The sequence below is a fragment of the Erythrolamprus reginae genome, chromosome 11, assembly GCF_031021105.1.
Source record: "Erythrolamprus reginae isolate rEryReg1 chromosome 11, rEryReg1.hap1, whole genome shotgun sequence".
NCBI lineage: Eukaryota > Metazoa > Chordata > Lepidosauria > Squamata > Dipsadidae > Erythrolamprus > Erythrolamprus reginae.
This window is the reverse complement of record NC_091960.1, coordinates 1184326-1205247: the sequence shown is the minus strand read 5'-3', so window position 1 is coordinate 1205247 and position 20922 is coordinate 1184326. Positions and strand designations below refer to the sequence as shown.

The 20922-nt window shown below is 47.3% G+C and overlaps 1 protein-coding gene across 2 annotated transcripts; it reads right to left on the bottom strand.

Moving 5' to 3' along the window:
* Positions 1–273: 273 nt before the first annotated feature.
* On the bottom strand, positions 274–20350 carry LOC139174416 (transmembrane protein 87A-like). 2 transcript variants are annotated; one of them, XM_070764761.1, is made up of 20 exons: positions 20206–20350; positions 17590–17653; positions 17391–17482; positions 16115–16225; positions 15310–15384; positions 14514–14711; positions 13572–13659; positions 12341–12405; positions 11354–11537; positions 10632–10731; positions 10239–10332; positions 10054–10125; positions 7848–7956; positions 6453–6511; positions 4420–4523; positions 4150–4229; positions 3282–3340; positions 3061–3119; positions 2733–2763; positions 274–1749 (listed from the first exon to the last, which is right to left on the bottom strand). In XM_070764761.1, the coding sequence occupies exons 1-20, from the start codon at positions 20335–20337 to the stop codon at positions 1708–1710; spliced, it is 1818 nt and encodes a 605-aa protein (XP_070620862.1). In that variant the 5' UTR covers positions 20338–20350; the 3' UTR covers positions 274–1707. The 2 variants fall into 2 exon arrangements, with proteins under 2 accessions (XP_070620862.1, XP_070620863.1); XM_070764762.1 differs by lacking the exon at positions 10054–10125 and adding an exon at positions 8379–8447 and having other exon boundaries at positions 20206–20344.
* Between the last annotated feature and the right edge of the window lie 572 nt (positions 20351–20922).

Genomic DNA, 20922 nt, shown 5'->3' with positions numbered 1-20922 from the left:
ATTCTCCAGCTGCTCATATTCTGGTCCACTTGACTTTCTAGCAAAGTGCATGATAAAAATTTAGTCTAAAGGTTCATTTAACGCAGGGCTGGGGAACTATGGGCCCTTTTAAGACCTGTGGACTTCAACTCCCAGAATTCCATGCTGGCTCAGGAATTCTGGGAGTTGAAGTCCACAGGTCTTAAAGGGGCCATAGTTCCCCACACGATTCATGCGCTTAATGAATTCCCAGGGAAGACTCAGCAGAAAGAAATAAAAGACGCATAGACAGACTAGTGGGATAGTGGTTTATTTTAAAAATATTACTGCATTAAACGCATGGCTTTCTTTCTCCAGAGACATATTCACAATTTCAAAATAAATTAATAAGTAATCTCCCCAGCCCACCCGTTATTCAGATTGGATCCCTGGTGGAGGGGGTGGGGGGAAGAAAGGGATCGGGTGCTTCCCCAGAGGATCACCGCAGGGAAGAGAAATTGGAAAGGGGGCGAAATCAGAAGGCGGTTTTTGGGGAAGGGCGAAGGCGAGCAGGCAGCTTTGTCTCTTTGGGCCCCGAATCTCTCGGGAGGCAAGAAGGGGCTGGAGCCGAGGATTTCAGAAGATGCTTTGGATGTGGTACGAAAAGAAAAACCGGCCTCCTCCGTCAAGCGTGGCCCCAAAAAGCAAGGATGAATCTGCAGTGCAGGGTGAGTTAAATCAATCGGGTTTTCGGGTCTCCACAGGGGCAACCTTGCCATGTTGAAGGCCGACGCAGCTACGGCAAAGGAGTCGCAATCCAGCCGGTGAATACTGACCGCTAACCACCCACGCGGGAACTTTTAATGCGGTGGTAGCTCTGGCGCCGAACCTGCTTTTGGTCCCCACTCGAGAACGTTTCCGGGGCTCAATGTTGTCAAATCTGGAGTCAGATGTTCACCTTGGCCCAAACACAGCCTCACACCTGTCTAATCCAGGGGTTGTCAGGGTCTTTTCTTGCTGACCGGTTCCGCCCAAGTCAAACGCAGGCCTTTGCAAACCCTCCGAACGGACCACAGGCATTTTATCCTTCTCCCCCCAAGGCAAAAAATCCTCTCTCCCTCTTTCCTTCCTACCATCGTGCAGGCAACTAGGGCAAAGACCACGGTTCTTTCGTGGCCAGCGTCCGAGTTCTGTTGCAGAGAGCCTTGAGTTGCGACTCAGCAGTTGGAGGGGGCTCTCTTCTGTCTGGGTTCGCACTCGGACCCAACCCAACCCTTCACGCGAGGAAGCTGCCTATGAGCAGGAACAAACACAAGATGTTCACCCGACTGCAGGAAAAAAAATATTTTGAAAGCCAGGCTGGGGGGCGGGGGGGGGATTCCACTCTTCTCCATCCTCCTCCTCTCCAGCAGGAGGTGGGTCAAGAGTCCTTGTCCGGCCAAAACTCCAGGATTAGAAATGCAGAAAGTAATAAAATAATTCTTTTATAACCATTTACAAATATATATATATATATATATGTATAGGTGTTGGGGGGTGGTGGAGTTTTTTTGTGTGCACGCTCATGTATATATATACATATATGGGTAAAAACCATATACATATATTTTAAAAAAAAACACCTGGGGAAAAAAAAGGAAGAAAGAAAGAAAAAAAGGAAGGAAAGAGGAATGTGCTTCTCCTCGAATGCCTCCTTTGTACAAAACCCGTCAGTGAGCGTGGTCGAAGCAGCTGGCCGGGACGCCAATTTCATTCCATCTTGGACATTTCAAACTTTGTGGTCACTATTTCCTAAGGTGCAAAGAAAGAGAAATAATTAGGGATTTCTAAATGCTTTTTAGTTGGATGGGTCAAACCCGAATTTCGCCTTGATCCCAAGAATCATCTGTGCCCTTCCGCCTTCTTTCGATCCCCTTCCTTCAAGCTTTAAAACCAGGATTCTCAAAGCACGGCTGTTTTGAAACGGGTGGACTTCCACTCCCAGAATCCCCCAACTGGCCTTCTAGTGAAGCAGTCACTGATTGAGGAGGAGGAGCTACAGAAACTGAACAAATAACTACCGTATTTTTCAGAGTATAAGATGCACCTTTTTCCTCCCTAAAAGAGGCTGATAATTTAGGTGATTCTTATACTCTGAATGTAGCTTTTTTTCCAGCCCTAACCAGCTGCTAACCATCTTCCCAGCTCTTCTTCCCTTGCAGGTTCTTTCATTGTTTCTCTCTGCGAAGAATGTTTTCCAAGCCCTAAGTCTTTGCAGGGTTTTTTTTTCTTTGCTCTATCTTGCTCAGAGTAAGTTTCTTTCCATACTTAACCAGGTGCTAATGATATTCCCAGCTTTAACCAACCACGTCTGCTGGAAGTTTGTTCCAAGCACCTACTTCTCTTTCAGGCAAATATTTTATCATGTTGTTTTTGATCTTTTCCCCAACTATCCTCAGATTGTGTCCCCTTGTTCTTGTGTTCACTTTCCTATTAAAAACACTTCCCTCCTGGACCTTATTTAACCCTTTAACATATTTAAATGTTTCGATCATGTCCCCCCCTTTTCCTTCTGTCCTCCAGACTCTACAGATTGAGTTCATGAAGTCTTTCCTGATACGTTTTATGCTTAAGACCTTCCACCATTCTTGTAGCTCGTCTTTGGACCCGTTCAATTTTGTCAATATCTTTTTGTAGGTGAGGTCTCCAGAACTGGACACAGTATTATTCCAAATGGGGTCTCATCAGCACTCTATATAAGGGGATCACAAAAGATGAAAGAACGGCTGGTTTACCTCATCGGAGTCCAGCAGTGGTGGTAACATGCTGGGAGAGAAAAGAGAGAGAAGGTTACAAACACGGAGAGACGACTCGGAGATGGCAGCTAATAAAATTCTAGGAATTCTTAAGTTTATGGCATGGATCTAATTTTATCTTGCCGGGGTTCCCATAAACCCAAGAAAAGACTCCCTTGCGTTTCTTCTAAGCTTTGTGACTAAAATGCAGGAATTGAAGCCAAAAAGATTTGGCACCACTGCTTTACTACAACCCTACAACAGACCGGAGCCCAATGACCCAAACGCAGGGGGAAATACCTTAAGCGAGCAAAGAAACAAGACTTACACATCAGCCATGGAAGAGGGGATGTTCTCTTCAACCCATTTCAAGTCTTCATCCTGATTCTGGAAGACAACAAGGGGGAAGGAATTAAGCCCGAGATGGAGGAGGAAGAAAAGGAAGAAGAAGAAAAAAGAGAAGAGAGAGAGGAAGAAAAGGAGGGAGAAGAGAAAGAGGAGGAGGAGAAAGAAGAAGAAGAGAAAAGAAACTCCATCCAAACTTCTTACCACTCGGCTGCCTTTTAGGATCCCGTTGATCTCCGGTTTCCCACCTCTCATCTTCATCCCTGGGCCAAAGAGAAGGAAGGGAATTGTTGGGGGAGAGTTTGGCGCAAGGGGCAGGGAACCCCACCAACAAGCCCCTCTGCCTAGTTGAAGTCTTTGAAGCAGGCTTTCTTGTAGAAATAATTTCACTTTTCTTCTTAGCAAAATGTTCCTCTAAAGAAACTATCATAGACGACTATTACACCCACCACTGCAACCACCCACAAATCACGAAGCACTACACCGCCAACCACCCTGCAGAAACCACTGACTCAAACCATTCCCATGCAAGGCTGTGACTCCTTATATATAGGTTACAGCCAATCAGGTTGCAGCACTATTAGCCAACCCATGATTACATACTGGTTATGGCTTACATCAGCCTTTCCTATGGTTACAGACCATTTTCTTACGTTGTAATGCTGCTCCAAGAAATACACTTATTTCTGACAGCAATGACAAAATAGAGAGAGAAAAGGGGTGGGGGGGCCAACACCCCCCCCCCCATGTCCAGATCCAAAACACCAGCAGCTCAATCTAGAACCAGCTCAGGTGGGCAATATTTTTCCTTGGCTGAAAACATCTCCCACAAGGGGATTGTGAAGAGGGGCGGCATACAAATCTAATATACTATTACTATTATTATTATTACTATTATTAATAATAGGGGCGGCAAACAAATCCAATAAATAAGTAAGTAAATAAATAAGTAAATAAGTAAATAAATAAATAATAATAATAATAATAATTATTATTATTGCAAGAAATTGGCTGGAATGCATGAGCATGCAAGGGGGTCCTAGGATGGAAGAGACCAACGGCCGAGCCTTACCGAAAACTTCGTTGACCACCTGTTCATCTTCCTCTTCCTCCTGCTCGCTGCCCTCGTCCACCAGAGGCATGAAGGCGTATCTGTGGGGAGGGGGCCAGGAAAGGAGGGGAAGGCGTGAGATGGGGCTGGGGGCTCACCCGCGGGAGACCCCTTGCTCGAAGGAGAGGCTCTATCTCCCCTCTAGGTGGGGAGAATGAAAACACAGAAGCCCGGTGGGAAAGGGATAGAGAGAGAGAGAGACGGAGCCGTCCTGAGTTCGAGTTCCGACACCTTTGATTGTTGGCGGAGGGTCTCCAGAGGAACATGATCACCAGCAGGATGATGGAGAAGAGGAACCTCCAGAAAGCGTCGTCGATCCAGAGTTCCCGCCAGTCCTAGAGGAGAAGAGACAGGAAGGGTCGTTGTGCGTGTCGTGCCCTGGGTTCAGGAGGGAAGTGTTTTTAATAGGAAAGTGAACACAAGAACAAGGGACACAATCTGAGGTGAGTTGGGGAAAAGATCAGAAGCAACGTGAGAAAATATTATTTCACTGAAAGAGTAGTAGATCCTTGGAACAAACTTCCAGCAGACATGGTAGATAAATCCACAGGAACTGAATTTAAACATGCCTGGGATAAACATATATCCATCCTAAGATAAAATACAGAGAATAGTATAAGGGCAGATTAGGTGGACCAGGAGGTCTTTTTCTGCCGTCAGTCTTCTGTGTTTCTATGCTTCTATATAGAAAAAGAATAGAAGAGAGAAAGAAGAGAAAAGAGAAAGAATAGGAGGGAATGGACAAGAAGAGAAGAAAATAAAGAATAAAAGAGAAGAGAGAAGAAAATAGAGAAGAGAACAGAAAAGAAGTGAGATGAGAAAACAGAAGAAAAAATGGGATAGGATAGAAGTCGGAAGGGACCCTAGAGATCTTCTAGTCCAGCCTCCTACTCAAGCAGAGGAGAACCCATACTATTTCAGATAAATGACTTTCTAGAATCATCTTAAAAACCTCCAGTGATGAAGCAAATTCATCTTCTGGTGGCAAGCTGTTCCACCAGCTAATTGCCCTCACTGTTAGGAAGCTTCTCCATAATTCCAGGTTGCGTCTCTCCTGGATTAAATTCCATCCCTTATTTCTCCTCCTTTGGAGTTTTGGAGAATAATTTGACCCCCTCCTCTTTGGGGAAAGCCCCTCAAGTACTGGAATCCTGCCACCCTGTCACCCCTAATTCTAATTTTCTCTATCCAGACCCCAAAACCTGCAGCTGTTCTTCTTGTGTTTTGCTCTGCAAGCCTTTGAGTCCTCGGAGAGGGACGGCATACAAATCTAATAAATTATTATTATTATTATTATTATTATTATTATCATTATCATTGTTATCATCTTAGTTGTTTTTCTTTGCATTTTTTTCCCCAAAGTGTCAACACCTTTTTTTTTTGCGGTGACCAAAACTTGCATTATTCTTGGAGGAAGAAAATATCAGTGGTGCAAGGGTTAACCTGTTATTTTTTTTTTTTTAAATTGTGGGTCTAAAATAATAATAATAATATTTATTTATTTATTTATTTTTTATTAATCAGATTTGTATGCCGTCCCTCTCCACAGACTCGGGGCGGCTCACAGCAATAATAATACAATGTAAACAAATCTAATATTTATGTTAATTTAAAAAACCCCAATTTAGAAACCAATCGTACATACTAGCATACCATACATAAATTTTATAAGCCTAGGGGGAGGGAAAGTCTCAATTCCCCCATGCCTGACGACAGAGGTGGGTTTTAAGGAGCTTACGAAAGGCTAGGAGGGTGGGGGCAACTCTGATATCTGGGGGGAGTTGGTTCCAAAGGGTCGGGGCCGCCACAGAGAAGGCTCTTCCCCTGGGCCCCGCCAAACGACATTGTTTAGTTGACGGGACCCGGAGAAGGCCAACTCTGTGGGACCTAACTGGTCGCTGGGATTCGTGCGGCAGAAGGCGGTTCCAGAGATATTCTGGTCCGGTGCCATGAAGGGCTTTATAGGTCATGACCAATAATAATAATAATAATAATAACAACAACAATAACAATTATTATTATTATTATTATTATTATTATTATTATTATTTATTAGATTTGTATGCCGTCCCTCTCCCAAGACTCGGGGCGGCTCACAACAATAATAAAAACAATATTATAGTAGAACAAATCTAATATTAAAAAAGCATATAAAACCCTATCATATTTAAAAAACCAAACAACACATTCATACCAAACATAAAACAAAATATAAAAAAAGAAGAGGAGGAGGAGGAGGCAGGGAGCCAGGGCTGCTTACTCACAGATTGGCAGGTGGCGAGATGGAAGGTCTTCGTGGTCCAGACGATGAAGATCAGGGATGCTGCAGAAAAGAGACAACAAAATATGCGTTGTGCAAATCTTTGAAATTAAAATTTAACCGATGGATTTCATATCCTGCTCCGGACGTCTTGCTCCCAGCCTATCTGATTCTTCTATTAAAGGTTGGAGTTTTTAAAAAAATAAATCTCAGCAGATATAAGGCAGCAGGGCTCTGCGGAAACCTGAGTGGTGAGTGCAGAGCTCCCCTCCCCAAAAAAATTTAATTTTAAAGCTGAGAGCTTCTTCAGGGCATCACGATCGCGATCTTATCCACATGTGGCTGCTGAGTTGGAATAACGAACGAAGCAAAACCCGATGTTTTTCCTGCGAGTTCATCCCCACTTATTCCCCCTGCCTTTCGCAGTGGGACCTTCCTCTTCCCCATTGATTAATCATTGGCATCTTGCCTGTATTATATTTTAACAAAAAGCAATAGCAATAGCCCTGAGACTTATATACCGCTTCACAGTGCTTTTTCAGCCCCCTCTGAGGGGTTTGCAGAATCAGCCTCTCACCCCCAAAAATCTGGGTCCTCCTTTGACCCACCTTGGAAGGACGGAAGGCTGAGTCAACCTGGAGCTGGTGGTGAGATTTGAACTGCTGAACTACAGCTGGTAGTTAGCTAAAGGAGCCTGCAGGGCTGTACTCTAACCACTCCGCCATCCAAGTTCCCTTCCTTCCTTCCTCCCTCCCCATTTCCTTTATTCCCCTTGTCTTTCTTTCTTTCTTTCTTTCTTTCTTTCTTTCTTTCTTTCTTTCTTTCTTTCTTTCTTTCTTTCTTTCTTTCTAGTAATAGCAATAGCATTTAGACTTCATAGTGCTTTTACAACCCTCTCTAAGCAGTTTACAGAGTCAGCCTCTTTCCCCCAACAATCTGGGTCCTCACTTGACCCACCAAGGAAGGACGGAAGGCTGAGTCAACCTGGAGCCTTGTGAGATTTGAACTGCTGAACTACAGCTGGCAGCTATTATTATTATGTATTAGATTTGTAATCTAATAAATAAGGAGCCTGAAGGAGCCTGCAATGCTAACCACCATCCCAGCTCCCTTCCTCCCTTTGTTCCTTCCTCCCTCCCTCCCCTTTCCTTTATTTTCCTTTCCCCTTGTCTGTCTTTTTCTTTCTTTCTTTCTTTCTTTCTTTCTTTCTTTCTTTCTTTCTTTCTTTCTTTCTTTCTTTCTCCCTCCCTCCTTCCCTAATGCCTTAACCACTAGGCTAAACCGGCTGTTTAAAGCAAGCCCTGGCCCCAACAAGGACCTTCCTCTCCAACTTGAGCAACAACGAGAAGCCACTCTGCCCCCCCAGCCGCAAAGCCCCCCCCCCCAGCCTTTGTCTCACCTATGACGGCGAAGATGAGGGTGTTGGTGAAGTGGCGGAAGAGCGAGAGCTTCACCAGGTTCCTCCGCACCTTCAGCAGCTTCATGGTCTGCACCAGGTTGATGAGGATGTGCCGGGGGTCAAGGAGAACAGCGTGGCCAGGAGGGGGGGGAGGCAGGGATGGGACCCCCGTCAAGAGGAGAGGAGCCCAGGTGTCCCTCCAGGGAGGAGAGTTTGGTAGCTGGGTGGTCAAAGCCCAAACTGGCGTTGGGCTCATCGGGGTAGGTTTTGCACCCTAAAACTGGACATGAACAAGCTCCCCTGTTGCCCCCCCCCAACCTCCTACAGTAGGGGGCTGCAGGATTATAGTCCCTTTATGACCTATGGACCTCAACTCCCAGGATTCCTGAGAAAACCAACCCCTTGCCAAAGCCCACAGGTTGACCGGCTGTTTTGGGAGGAGGGAAGGGGGCAGGAGGAGGAGGCAGCGGCAGGACCCAGAGCCCCCCTGCCTGACCCCCCCACCCAGCAGGCCCAGACCACCGAGGATATCCACCAGCAGAGAGCAGAGTCAAGCAGAGCGAGGGGAATGGCTGCTAACAGCACCAGGTCATCCTGAGCCTGAAGAGAAAGGAGAGAAGGAGAGAGGGGAGGAGAGAGGGGGGGAAAAAGTGAGGGAGAGGAAGAAACAAGGGGAGAAGGCCGACAGGGGGCGCTCCAAACACAGGTTGGGGGTCGACTGGTCTACGAGGGCGAGTAGGGATGGGCTACGGCAGTGGTTCTCAACCTTTCGAATTATTAATACACTTCCTCATGTTGTGGTGAGCCCCAGCCATAAGTCGAGCGCCGATTCTCCCAACAGAGCTCGAAGCTGATTGGCAGGAAGGACAGAGGGACACTCCCACTGGAAACACCTGATTGGTCGGATTGAGCTGGGGTGGCACAGCAGGTAGAGTGCAATACTGCAGGCCACTGAAGCTGACTGCTAGATCTGCAGGTCAGTGGTTCAAATCTCATCACCGGATTTGGGTCATTTTACCGAGGTGGGTGAAATGAGGACCCGGATTGTGGGGGGAAATATGGTGGCTCTGTTAAGAAGTGCTATTGCGAACATGTTGTAAGCTGCCCTGAATCTAAGGAGAAGGGTGGCATAAAAATTGAATGAATGAATAAATAAATAAATTGTAAATATATGTTCCAAGGCGCCAGAATGGAAGCCTTAGTTCCTAACCACCATGGGAAATTTGTCTTTTCCCCCGTAGTCTTAGGTGACCCCTGTGAAACGGCCGTTCGACCCCCAAAGGGGTCCCGACCCCCAGGTTGAGAACCACTGGGCTACGGGGAAAGGATCTGAAGACTGAGGGAAGGAAGAGAGGAGAGCGGCTTTCGAACCCATAGAGGAGATCTGGGCCCGCTTACAGTTAGTCCTCGGCTTATGACCACGGTGGCCATAATATCAGGCCATTCCCACAACCGACCCACTTTTAACAACTTTTAGGATGCTGTAAAGCAGTGTTTCCCAACCTTGGCAACTTGAAGATATCTGGACTTCAACTCCCAGAATTCCCCAGCCAGCGAATGTCCAGATATCTTCAAGTGGTCAAGGTTGGGAAACACTGCTGTAAAGTGAACACAATGAGCTGTTTTGGCCGAAAACCTGTAAAATATGCTGGTTTTGGGCAAAAAATGTCGTAAAAGGTAGCCAGGTGACCCTTGTGGGATGTGGCAAAAGGACATAAAGTGAGGCCAGTTGCCGAGTACACAACAGTGGTGCGTGTGTGTCACATGACTGTGCCCCCCCCAACTCATCTGCACTGTCAAAAAATTCAAAACTGGGTTGTTAAAATAAACCATCATAAATTGAGGACCGCCTGTCCAGCGTGACCATTTGGGAAAAGGCCAATTTTCAAACTGGGGAAGGGGCATTTGGAACAGCCCCAAATTCGTGACCTTCCACTATCCCCAAATTAGGAAGAGATTCATTTTTTTAACAAGGGAGGGGGGGGGGATGAAATGAGTGCCAAATTGAAAACCCAGTCGTTAAGTGGGAAAGTCCGTACGTTCTCTCATTTAGGATCCTTTTACTGACCAAGAAGCCTAATTTTTTTTTTATTTTGGGGGGTGAGGGGCTAATTCTGTTTGCGAAGTCAGATTCCTCTGCCTCCCCACCCCAATTCCCTGGACGCCCTGGGGGAGCGGCGTGGCCAAAGTTTCGGGCAAAGGATATCCACCAGACGATGCAGGAGTCCACAAAAGCGAGCAATATCTGGCAGGTCAAGCTGACCATGCTAGCTTGTTCCTGGGGTGGGGGTGAGGCGGGGGGGCAACAATCAGAGGCTGGCCGAGCAGACCCCAGCCCGCCCCGCTGCATGGCTCTACGCCCCCCTCCCCAAGCCCCCCTTCCCCCCTTACCGATTTCACCCGCAGCACCCCTTCGATGATGGAGAAGACCAGGTACATCAGCCCCACGCCAACCACGCGGTTGAGGAGGGCCCCCAGCCGCGGCCTGCAAGAAGACAGCCCAGGGCAGCGTCACAAATGGGTGTGTGTGTGTTTGTCCAGCTTTGGGAGGGGGTGGCGGCATTATTGTGGTTCGGCCTTAGGGCAAAAGGCGAGTTCTAGCTCCACTGTAGGCATGAAAACCAGGTGACTTTGGCCCAATCACCAGGAGAGGGTGAGTTCTAGTCCCACCCTAGCGGTGAAGGGCTCCCCATCGCCAGCGCACTCCCAGCAAAGAGACGTCGCCTGGCTGGCTGGCTTTTCCGCTCCAGGCCCCCCTCCCCTGCGCCCTCCGCCCGCTCTCACTTGACAATGCCGTATCCCAGGCTGGCGATGATGACCAGCACCCGGGCCAACATCCGCTTCACGGCACACAGCACCTCGCCGAAGATGACCGCGCCTTGCACTGCAGAAGGGAGCAGAGAGGTGGAGAATAACTTTAGGATCGGCCTAGATCCCAACGGAATTCCCTTGTGTGTCCACCTCCAACACACACTACACAAGCATGGCAAAATCAATACATATAATTATGCATGTAACCACATGGACGATATGACACACGTAACGTATATTTCAGACACACCTCTTAGTTTTTGGGTAGAAAAATAGGGAAAAGAATCTGCTTACCAGATATTAACCTGGCTAGCGTCCTTAGAGGAAAACTTGGCTAAAGAGCTGATATGGTTTGATAGGTTTTGCTTTCTTTTAATTGGATTTAATGGTTGCGTTTAATGTAGTATTAATTGGATTGATATTATTGTTCTGTTTTTGCATATGCTGGGAGCCGCCCCGAGTCCTCCGAGAGGGGCGGCATACAAATCCAATTACATAAATAAAATAAATCTTTTTTTCCCCTTTGGAACTTAAGCTAAAGAGGCAAAGCAGCTGTATTCCTATCGGAATTCTTTTAATTAGCACTAAACCGACATTAAAAAATTAACTAAAGCCCAAGAACCATATGATATGCTGAGTATTTAGAAATGTGGAAAGCACCGCAGAGGGGAAGGGCGAGGAGGGTCTCTACCCACCTGATTCGCCCTCGCTTTGAAGGCTCTGGAACTCGGCGTAGAAGACGGCTTTCTCCAACATGCCCAGCAGGATGACGCCGCCGATCCAGAACTGGATGCGCAGGATGTCCCGCCAGTAGCAGGCCAGGAGGATCAGCCACAACACGCCGTAGAGCACGTAAACGATGCACATCACCATGTAGAACTGTTGAGGGAGAGGAACCACACCACGGATGAAGGGCGCAGGCATTAGAAAGTCCAGCAAAAGTTGGGGGACGAAGGAAGGAAGGGCCAGGAGGGGCCCCCCTAAGTCCCTCGACTATGGGCCAAGCCCGACTCCAGAATAGAGCTTGTTAGCACTTTGAACATAACTAGTTGGGTTTGGCAATATATAAACAAACTATGTATGTTTAAATGTATTAAAACACTATTGCTTTAAGAGTTAGTGTTGCAGTTAGCCACAAGAGGGAGCCAGAGGCGACTCTCTCTGATTACTCTCTGCTATTGCTGGTTTGTCTGTGTGACTATACTGTGTTCAAATGATGTTTTAATGCATTTTGTAAGTAAGGCTTATATTATTCTTTCATGTGTTGAGAGAGGCTCATAATATTGTGTATGTATTGTGAGTATTGAGTGACGTAATTGTGTATGACTAGGATTGTTCTTGACTTAAGCTATTTGTCAAAGTAAGTAATATTTATACACTTAACGTATCTGGTTATCTGAATTACTACTTGTATCTCTGGGCTGTTAGCTGGATATTTGTGGTAACTCAAGGGTTACTCTGCACACTACTTAACACTTAACAGAGCTCCCCAAAGTTGGCTACTTTAAGATGGGTGGCCCTTCAATGTCGTGTGGCTCACTGGGGAATTCTGGGAGGCAACGTTTAATTGGGGGACTTCCACAATTCCCCAGGCAGCAGTTGGGTGGACTTCAGATGTGTTGGAGGAGCAGGTCACGATGCCTTCTGCTCTCCCAAGCCATAAAGTGGGGTTTCCAACTTACCACCTTGAGGGGCCACTCCGAGGCCGAGATGTAGATGTACTCAGGATGTTTCATCTGGACTTCAACTACGAATCAGAACGGAGAAAAAGACATTGGTGAAAATGTCTGCAGAAAAAAACAGCAACTTCTTGGAGAAGCAGCAGGTGGCGAAACACCTGTGGTGGAACTCCAACCCAACCTTCCTCGGCTGCTAAACTGGTGGCTCTTCTGCCCCGATGATGAGCCCCCAAAAGAAAGAGGTCCACACACAGGGAGTTGACAAGTTTTAAGCATAGAATTTCAAATCATTTACTAGCAGAAAGGTTAACTGTATAAAATATATCAGCAAACCCCAGAAATCAGTCCATTGCTGTAGTGGCTGTTAATTAGTCTCGGGCGGAAAGCCAAAAACTCCCAAAATAGTTTTCTTTGATGCATTCTCTAATTAACACGACTCACGTATTCAAGTGTTGACCTCCTCAATCACTTGTCACGAGACTTACTCTTAAATACCCCAAAGCCATGGCCAAGTGTTCTATAGAGCTATCCACGCGTAGATCTTCTCCTGTTCAGCCATTCCTGTTTGCTAATACCTCTGCGCACTCTGGCATCAAGAAGAGGCTTCTTCTCCTGAGTCACTCATGGGCACCTCTGGAGGTGCAACAGGCCTTGATTGGCTTTCAGCGTCTGACTTCTCATCCTCTTCAACGTCCTTGCTATCAGACTTGGAGGCCAAGTACACTAGTCTAGGATATCAACCCACATCCGTCTCTCGATCCTCGGAATCCATGATCAGCTGAGCGGGATACGGACGGGCCACACATACCCACCCCTCAAAATGGAGCAGCTGTATCCTCCCCCCAACTAACTTCAGATTGTGTCCCCTTTTTTTTATTCTATATGACCACCATCTTCCTGGCTTATTTGCACTTTCAAAATCTTCTTGCTTAGTTAATCTAATTTCCCTTGCTAATTCTTCTTGATCTAATAGTTGTAGTTTATATTTTATTAGCATTCTTTCCTTAATTCTTTTTTGATCTGAAAAGTGCAGAAGACCCCCCCACCCCCCAAGACTAAAGAAGATTGGACAGAGGGGCTGAACGGTTGGGAGTGAAGGGTACGTGCCCCCAGTCTCCCATAACTGAAGTCCCTTTTGGAGAAGACATAACTGTCCCCTCCACGGGTGAAGGCAACTTAAATGAGAAGAGGTCGGTTTTTGGCTTGCTCCATCAAAACTGGACTCTCCACTCACTCGAGAGCGCCCAGGTGGGGTTGGGGATCGTGATGCGGAGGATGAGGACGTAAGGGCCATCCTTCCAGGTTTCAGCAATGGTGATGGGCTAGAGCGGAGACAAAACAAAGAAAGAAACATGTACTTATTTATAGCAGCTGTGTTGCAAGAAGCTGCTTGCAACACAAGATAGATCATCTTTCAGCGGTGCTTCTACTTACACACTTCATTCATTCCGGGACCAGGTTCTTAAGTAGAAAAGTTTGCAAGAAGAAGCCATTTTTCCCATAGGAATCAATGTAAAAGCAAATAATGCGTGTGATTGGGGAAACCACAGGGAGGGGGGAGGCCCTGTTTCCTCCCAGGAGATTCCTAGAGAGGCCCCATGGAGGCTTCTCCCCGCCTTTTCCGGCCCTGTTTCCTCCCAGGAGATTCCTAGAGATGCCCCACGGAGGCCTCTCCCTGCCTTTCCGGTCCTGTTTCCTCCCAGGAGATTCCTAGAGAGGCCCCACGGAGGCTTCTTCCTGCCTTTTCCGTCCCTGTTTCTTCCCAGGAGATTCCTAGAGAGGCCCCACAGAGGCTTCTTCCTGCCTTTTCCGTCCCTGTTTCTTCCCAGGAGATTCCTAGAGAGGCCCCACAGAGACTTCTCCCTGCCTTTCCGGCCCTGTTTCCTCCCAGGAGATTCCTAGAGGCCCCACAGAGGCTTCTCCCTGCCTTTTCCGGTTACCGTTTTGGAGGCTCGGGTTTGTAAGTGGAAAACTTACCAAAAAAATCTTGAACACTCGGTTCTTATCTAGACAAGTTCGCAAGTAGAGGCGTTCTTAGGTAGAGGTATGACTGTATTTTCAATTCACATCTTAACCAAGAACCACGGAAGGAAGCCTTGCCCTTCTTCAGCAGAGGCACCCTCAGAATTCCCGTCTGCCACCCACCAACAAGACCCACGGAGACGCCCCCCCCAACCTCTAATGTTCTCTTCGGCACGTCCACTTTCTTCTTGGGCTCTTCTGCAGGCTGTCCGTTGGCCGGGAGAGGCGGCTTCACCTCCTGGGTCTCGCTGGGATTCTGGGCCTCTGGATTTGGAGGGCTGGCCCCCTTCCCCTTCTGGTCCCCCTTGGCTTCTGCCTTGGCTTTGGGGGCTTCCCTCTTTCGCACAGGGGTCTGCAGAGAAAGGAGGGGAAGCGGAGGTCAGGAAGGGGAGACCCCCATATCGGACCGGATTACCTGCAGAACCGCCTCCTGCTGCACGAATCCCAATGGCCGATTAGGTCCCACAGAGTCGGCCTTCTACAACTAGACAATGATGCTTGGCGGGGCCTAAGGGAAGAGTCTTCTCTGTGGGGGCCCCGGCCCTCTAGAATCAGCTCCCCTTGGAGATTCGTACTGTCGCCTCCCCCCTCACCTTTTGTAAGAGTCTCAAGACTCTTGGGGCGATTAGACCTTGAAAGCTAAGATGAGGAAATAGGACGAAATATATGTAGCGCTTGACTTCACTTGTGACTACGGTGGGAGACGAGGGAAGACAGGGATGTTTACTGAGTCTAAAAATGTTGGCAGCAGACAGCAGGAAGCCACATAAATTAAGGCGTCACTCAAGCATGTCACACCCCAACCACGCTAATAAGCCGCTCGGGGTTTTTCCAATGCAAATGTACCGAATATCGCAAACAATTGTCCCGGTGGAGAGTTGAGGGGGCACAAAATGTTCACGTAAGAGAAAACAATTGAGAAGCCCTGTTTTAAGGTAACATTAAGTCACCTGCTGGTCGCCAGCAGCACCTCGGCTTGCGAGGGGCCTCAGCTTTTTCGGGAGCGGGAGTTCCTGGACATTCAACTGAAACAGAAAAGAGGTGGTGGTATTAAGTCAGGACCCTCCAAATAATACTCCCCCTCCCACCACCATTCAAGCGGACTAAATGATGAACTTCCCACTCTGGAGTCCTTGGGAGCCCAGTGGATTTCTGGCAAACGTTTCACGACCCAACTAGGTAGCAGCATCAGTGCTAGGAGGGTGTGGGGTTTGCTCTCATAGAAACATAGAAGACTGACGGCAGAAGAAGACCTCCTGGTCCATCTAGTCTGCCCTTACGCTATTTCCTGTATTTTATCTTAGGATGGATGGATGTTTATCTCAGGCATGTTTCAATTCAGTGACTGTGGATTGACCAACCACGTCTGCTGGAAGTTTGTTCCAAGCATCTACGACTCTTTTAGTCAAATAATATTTTTTCACATTGCTTCTGATCTTTTCCCCCAAGTCACCTCAGATTGTGGCCCCTTGTTCTTGGGGTCACTTTCCTATTAAAAACACTTCCCTCCTGAACATCTGGATGAAAGCCACCAAGCTCAGGAGCCTACGCTCTTCTTGCAACACCTCCCTTCCTGCCAGCACTGGTGATATTACCTAACTGGGTTATGAAACGTCTGCCAAACTCAAGAGAGACCCCCAGGCCAACCCTGAGCTGCAGCCTCTTCTATCAGACGTCCCCCAACCATGAGGCTACTCTGGTTGTCCTATCACTTTAGGGCCTCCCCTTTGGAAGTCCTGCACGCTGGATCCCCACCTTGTGCAACTGTCCGCAGGGCGCCGAGGTGACATTCCCGACGTACTGCCCATCTCCAAGGACACTGGCCTCAATGTCGGGACTGCTCAGGTAGGTCAGAGCTTTGTTTTCCTGAAAGAAAGAGAGAATATCAGAAGGGCAATTACAAAGTGCTAACAGCCCACTCACCCAAAACACCTGGAACCATCTACCAGCTGTGAAGTGGGTCCAGATAGCAACATAGAAAACTGAGGGCAGAAAAAGACCTCCTGGTCCATCTAGTCTGCCCTTCTACTATTTCCTGTGTTTTATCTTAGGATGGATCTATGTTTATCCCAGGCATGTTTACATTCAGTTCCTGTGGATTCTTCCTTCCTTCTTTCCTTCCTTCCTTTTCTTTCTTTCTTTCCTTCCTTCCTTCTTTCCTCCCTCCCTCCGTTCCTCATTCATAGAAACATAGAAGATTGACGGCAGAAAAAGACCTCCTGGTCCATCTAGTCTGCCCTTCTACTATTTCCTGTATATTTTATCTTAGGGTGGATCTATGTTTATCCCAGGCATGTTTAATATTCAGTTCCTGTGGATTGACCAACCGCGTCTGCTGGGAGTTTGTTCCAAGCATCTACTATTCTTTCCATCAAATATTTTCTCCAGTTGCTTCTGATCTTTCCCCCAACTAACCTCAGATTGAGCCCCCTTGTTCTTGTGTTCACTTTCCTGTTAAAAACACTTCCCTCCTGAACCTTATTTAACCCTTTAACGTATTTAAATGTTTCAATCGTGTCCACTCCCCCCTTTCCCTTCTGTCCTCCAGACCAGTGTTTCCCAACCTTGGCTACTTGAAGATATTTGGACTTCAACTCCCAGAATTCCCAGGTGTCCAGAACTGAACCCAGTATTACAAAATGTGGTCACACCAGCGCTCTATACAGTGGGATCACAATCTCCCTCTTCCTGCTTGTTGTACCCAGGTTTATTATTTATTTATTTATTTATTTATTTATTTATTCATTCATTCATTCATTCATTCAACTTCTGTGCCACCCAATCCTGAAGGACTCGGGGTGCCTTACAACAATATAAAAAAAGTACAGTTAACAATAAAAAGAAGTAAAGTATAAATTAAAACAATGACCCCAGTTAAAAGCCACAACTCAGCAGTCCAATCAAAGCATACATATCATTCAATGCAATTTGGCTGTAGGTTGAGGAGGGGGCTTCCCTCCTGCTAGGGGGGTATTTCCAGTCTCCCCCACCCCCGCACCCCAAATCCGCCCTGCGGAGACCAGGGGCTCACAGTTATGTAGACTTCATGATGGCAGCGAGAGCTGCGGAGATACCAGGTCACGTTCAGGATCCCTTCCTGATTGTTGCAGTATTCATGGGGAACTGTCAAAAAATTTAAAAAAAATTAAAAATAAAAATCCAGTAATCCCCCCTGCCCCCCCGCCAGGCAGTCCAAATTTTGATTTAATTATTCTGCTTGTGGGACTTACATTTGAGGATAATCGAAGTCCCTTTAAACATAGTTTTGGAGAAGATGAACAACTTATTTTGGTTCTGGAAAACAAGAGCAAGCACAAAGAGTTGGTCACTCCACCAAAGGGCTCCAGTTTAAATCCCTCCTTGGAGTATAAGCAGAAGGGTAAGATATTAGAACTGCAGAAAAAGCAATTGCTGCCAACCTGCCTTCCATTGAGGACCTGTAGACTGCACGAGCCAAAAAGAGGGCGGGGAAAATATTTACTGACCCCTCACATCCTGGACACAAATTGTTTCAACTCCTACCCTCAAAACGTCGCTACAGAGCCCTGCACACCAAGACAACTAGACACAAGAACAGTTTTTTTATGGAACGCCACCACTCTACTAAACAAATATTTCCCTCAACACTGTCAGACTTTCTACTAAATCTGCACTTCTATTCTACTAGTTTTTCTCATCATTCCTTTCACCCATTTCCTCCCATGTTGACTGTATGACTGTCACTTGTTGCGTATATCCTAAGATTTTTATTAATATTGCTTCTTCATTGCTTATTTGACCCCTATGACAATCATTGTGTCGTACCACATGATTCTTGACAAATGTATATTTTATTTTATGTACGCTGAGAACATATGCACCAAGGCAACTTCCTTGTGTGTCCAATCACACTTGGCCAATAAAATTCTATTCTATTCTATATTAGATATACATAAACATAGGGAGTAAACATTGATAATGGCTGCTATTTGATTGGCATCCAAAGGAATCTTTTCAACCGGTGGCTTGAGATCTCCCGCCTGAACTCGGCTGCTTCCACCCCAGGGGATTCCTGACTGCCCAAACCGTCCAGCCCCTCTGCAGAAGGTCCAGCCCATTCATTCCTCTCTATGGGGTGGAGAGGGGGATGGAGAAGCCCCTTCGGAAGCACCCAGCCCAAAGTCCCCTTTGCAAAAGAGGCTGACACCCCTGCAGAGCAGGCCAACTCTTCTGCCCATGCTATCTTTGGAGGGGCCGGAGGGTCTTTGGTGGGTATTCCACACCATTAATTCAATTCAATATCAATATACAACATGTATACAATGAGATTGGCTGAGCTCCCCTTAGTGCACCCACCCCCCAATAATAAATACGCATCAATAATTAAGAGTGAAAGCATCTCTAACCCAATAAATCATACTAACAACATATAATCCTCTATACATATATATGCGTAATATATACATTATAATATACTGCTCAAAAAAATAAAGGGAACACTTAAACAACACAATATACAGTGTTCCCTTGACTTTCACAGGGGATGTGTTCCAAGACTGCCCGCGAAAGTCAAATTTCCGCGAAGTAGAAATGCGGAAGTAATTACATTATTTTTGGCTATAAACAGGACATCTCCTAACATAGTGTTTCCCAATCTTGGTAACTTGAAGATATCTGGACTTCAACTCCCAGAATTCCCCAGACAGCGAATACTGGCTGGGGAATTCTTGGAGTTGAAGTCCAAATATCTACAAGTTGCCAAGGTTGGGAAACACTGCCCTAACACTTTAAACCCCTAAATTACAATTTCCCATTCCCTTTACAACCTTTAGATTATTACTCACCATTATTACTGGTACTCACCATTGAAGAAGATACTTAATGATCCTGATATTTATTAACATAATTATTTATTAACAATAATTTTGCAACGAAGTCACGGGCGGGAAAAAACGTGGTGTAGGAAAAAAAACCCGCAAAGTATTTTTTAATTAATATTTTTTTAAAAAACCTGGTATAGACTTTTCACGAATGTCCGACCCACGAAAGCCAAGGAAACACTGTAACTCTAAGTCAATCAAACTTCTGTGAAATCCAACTGTCCACTTAGGAAGCAACACTGATGGACAGTCAATTTCAGATGCTGTTGTGCACATCCAATTTTGTGCAGAACAAAGTATTCAAGGAGAATATTTCATTCATTCAGATCCAGGATGGGTTCTTTGAGGGTTCCCTTTATTTTTTGGAGCAATATATATTGCATCACTATAAACATGTTGCACCAGCACTGCAAATCTATCATGCTACATAGGTTACTTATGATGTTATGTTGCATATATCATTGAAACCCTCATTCAAAGAAAAAGAAAGTGGTCCCACTGTCAAATCCGTTGCTAGGGGAGGTTGCTGGGGGTCTTGGAGGGGGGAGAAAGAAGAGGAGGGGGCAGGGCAGCCCCATGGAAAGTGGGGCAAGGGTCCTCTGAGCTGTCCACTCCCCACCCGCCAGGAAGCGCCCCTCCCCACTGAAGAAAGACAAGAGGGCACCCCGAGGCCATCTAGCCCAGGAATAGACAAAGTCGGCTCTTCTAGGACCTGTGGACTTCAACTCCCAGGATTCCTGAGCTGGCATGATTCGCTGAGGGATTCTGGGAGTTGAAGTCCACAAGTCCTAGAAGAGCCGACGTTGCCTGTCCCTGGTCCAGCCTTATCTTGGATGGAAGGGGAGCGACCCGGGACCCCCTCAGGCCGCCCACCCGGACCACCCGGCACATCCTCCCCAGCCAGGCGCCGTGCAGGATGGGGGGACCTTCCCCCCTCCCCCTCCCGGTGACGCCACAGGTCTGGCCAGGCCCCGCCCCCGCACTCACCCCGACGGCCATCCGGTGCCAGCGGCCCGGCTCCGACGCAGCCCCGCCGGCCGGCCCCGGAGCCAGCGCCACCCCGGCCAGCAGCAGCGGCAACAGCAGCCGCCACCTCCGCGCGCCGCAGCCCGCCGCCATCCTCTTCCGGCTCGCGGGGTCACGTGGCCTGGGGGGCGGGACGGGGGGGCGGCGCGCGGGAGGCCACGCCTCTCCATGGCAGCCCGAGCCTGGTCGAAGGTGCGCATGCTCGGCGCGGAAGGGCTGCGGAGGACTCCAACTCCCAGGGTCCCTCAGCCCCTTCAAGTTCATTAGCGTTCTGGCTGGGGATTCTGGGAGTTGGAGTCCACACACCCCATCCACATTCATTAGCCTGCTGGATAGGGATTCTGGGAGTCCAGCCCTTTTCAAGTGACCCAGTTTAAGCCTCCGTCTCCGCCTTTGCGGCACTCTGCAAGTGCTCAGGAGCACCCTTGGCTTGGATTGCAACACTTTGTGCCCCCGTTCTGCTTCTCTCCTTGGTTAGTTTCCATCCGTTGCTTCTTGTCGTGCTTTTCTGATGCTCTGGAAAATAAGTTGACCCCTGCCCTCCTCTTTGTGAGAGCGGCCCCTCAAATACAGTACTAGAATACTGCTCCCATGGCCCTAGGTTAATATCTAGTTAGAACAGAACATAGAACATAGAATAGAATAAAATAGAATGCAGGATAGAAGGATGGAATAGAA

Excerpts from the sequence above, each read along its gene's own strand:
- LOC139174416 (XM_070764761.1), bottom strand. The coding sequence starts at position 20,337 with ATGGCGGCGGGCTGCGGCGCGCGGAGGTGGCGGCTGCTGTTGCCGCTG. Across the intron at positions 10,333-10,631 it reads CTGGGATACGGCATTGTCAA|GCCGCGGCTGGGGGCCCTCC; the intron begins GTGAGAGCGGGC and ends GTCTTCTTGCAG. Across the intron at positions 4,230-4,419 it reads CCCTCCGCCAACAATCAAAG|ATACGCCTTCATGCCTCTGG; the intron begins GTGTCGGAACTC and ends CCCTCCCCACAG.